At 46.9% G+C, this 539-nt stretch overlaps 1 protein-coding gene across 1 annotated transcript in view; it reads right to left on the bottom strand.

Annotated features, from left to right (window-relative positions):
- The window catches only part of T265_03739 (hypothetical protein), a gene marked incomplete at both ends in the record, with an annotated part of 8,176 nt that overhangs the window by 3,488 nt on the left and 4,149 nt on the right, over positions 1-539 (bottom strand). Inside the window, one exon of the mRNA XM_009168286.1 lies at positions 41-292. Within this exon, the coding sequence (XP_009166550.1) occupies positions 41-292 (252 nt within the window). The remainder of the gene's footprint in view (positions 1-40; positions 293-539) is intronic.

Below are 539 nucleotides of genomic sequence, written 5' to 3' on the forward strand. Positions count from 1 at the left end.
CCGACCTCCACCTCTCGATTTCCCGTCTAGCCTTGGGCACCCTGGCAGTATCCCAACCCTCGTGCAACCTTCGAGTGGCATGGCAGTTAGGCACCGGAAGGGTGCTACAGACGAACAATCTTTCAGATGCAAAATATCGAACAATCTTACACAACCCAGCCCTCAGATCATTGGATTTCGCCATCGAAAATAGATGTACATCAATAGGTTCGTAGTGGCACTGCAGACCAAAAGATAAACCAAGAGTTGCTGTCCACGCGACAGAAGAGCTTTGTCCCGTTTCTCCAAAATCCTTGAAAAAGGAGAAGGCTCAAATTACTGGATAGTAAATTTGCATCGTTCCACGGTGCAAACAGCCAAGAAACCCGGAAATCGAGTTTGAAAACTGACACCAACAGATTCAGTGCTTGGTACCGACTACTAGCAATGCGGCCAGCTGGTTCAGATCGAAGGTGGTGAATCTTGTACATCGATATTGCGAGACAGGGATTTTCTAATTGCTCCTTTCCAGTAAAGAACAGAAGATTTCAGTGGAACCT

Source organism: Opisthorchis viverrini, assembly GCF_000715545.1.
Source record: "Opisthorchis viverrini unplaced genomic scaffold opera_v5_54, whole genome shotgun sequence".
NCBI lineage: Eukaryota > Metazoa > Platyhelminthes > Trematoda > Opisthorchiida > Opisthorchiidae > Opisthorchis > Opisthorchis viverrini.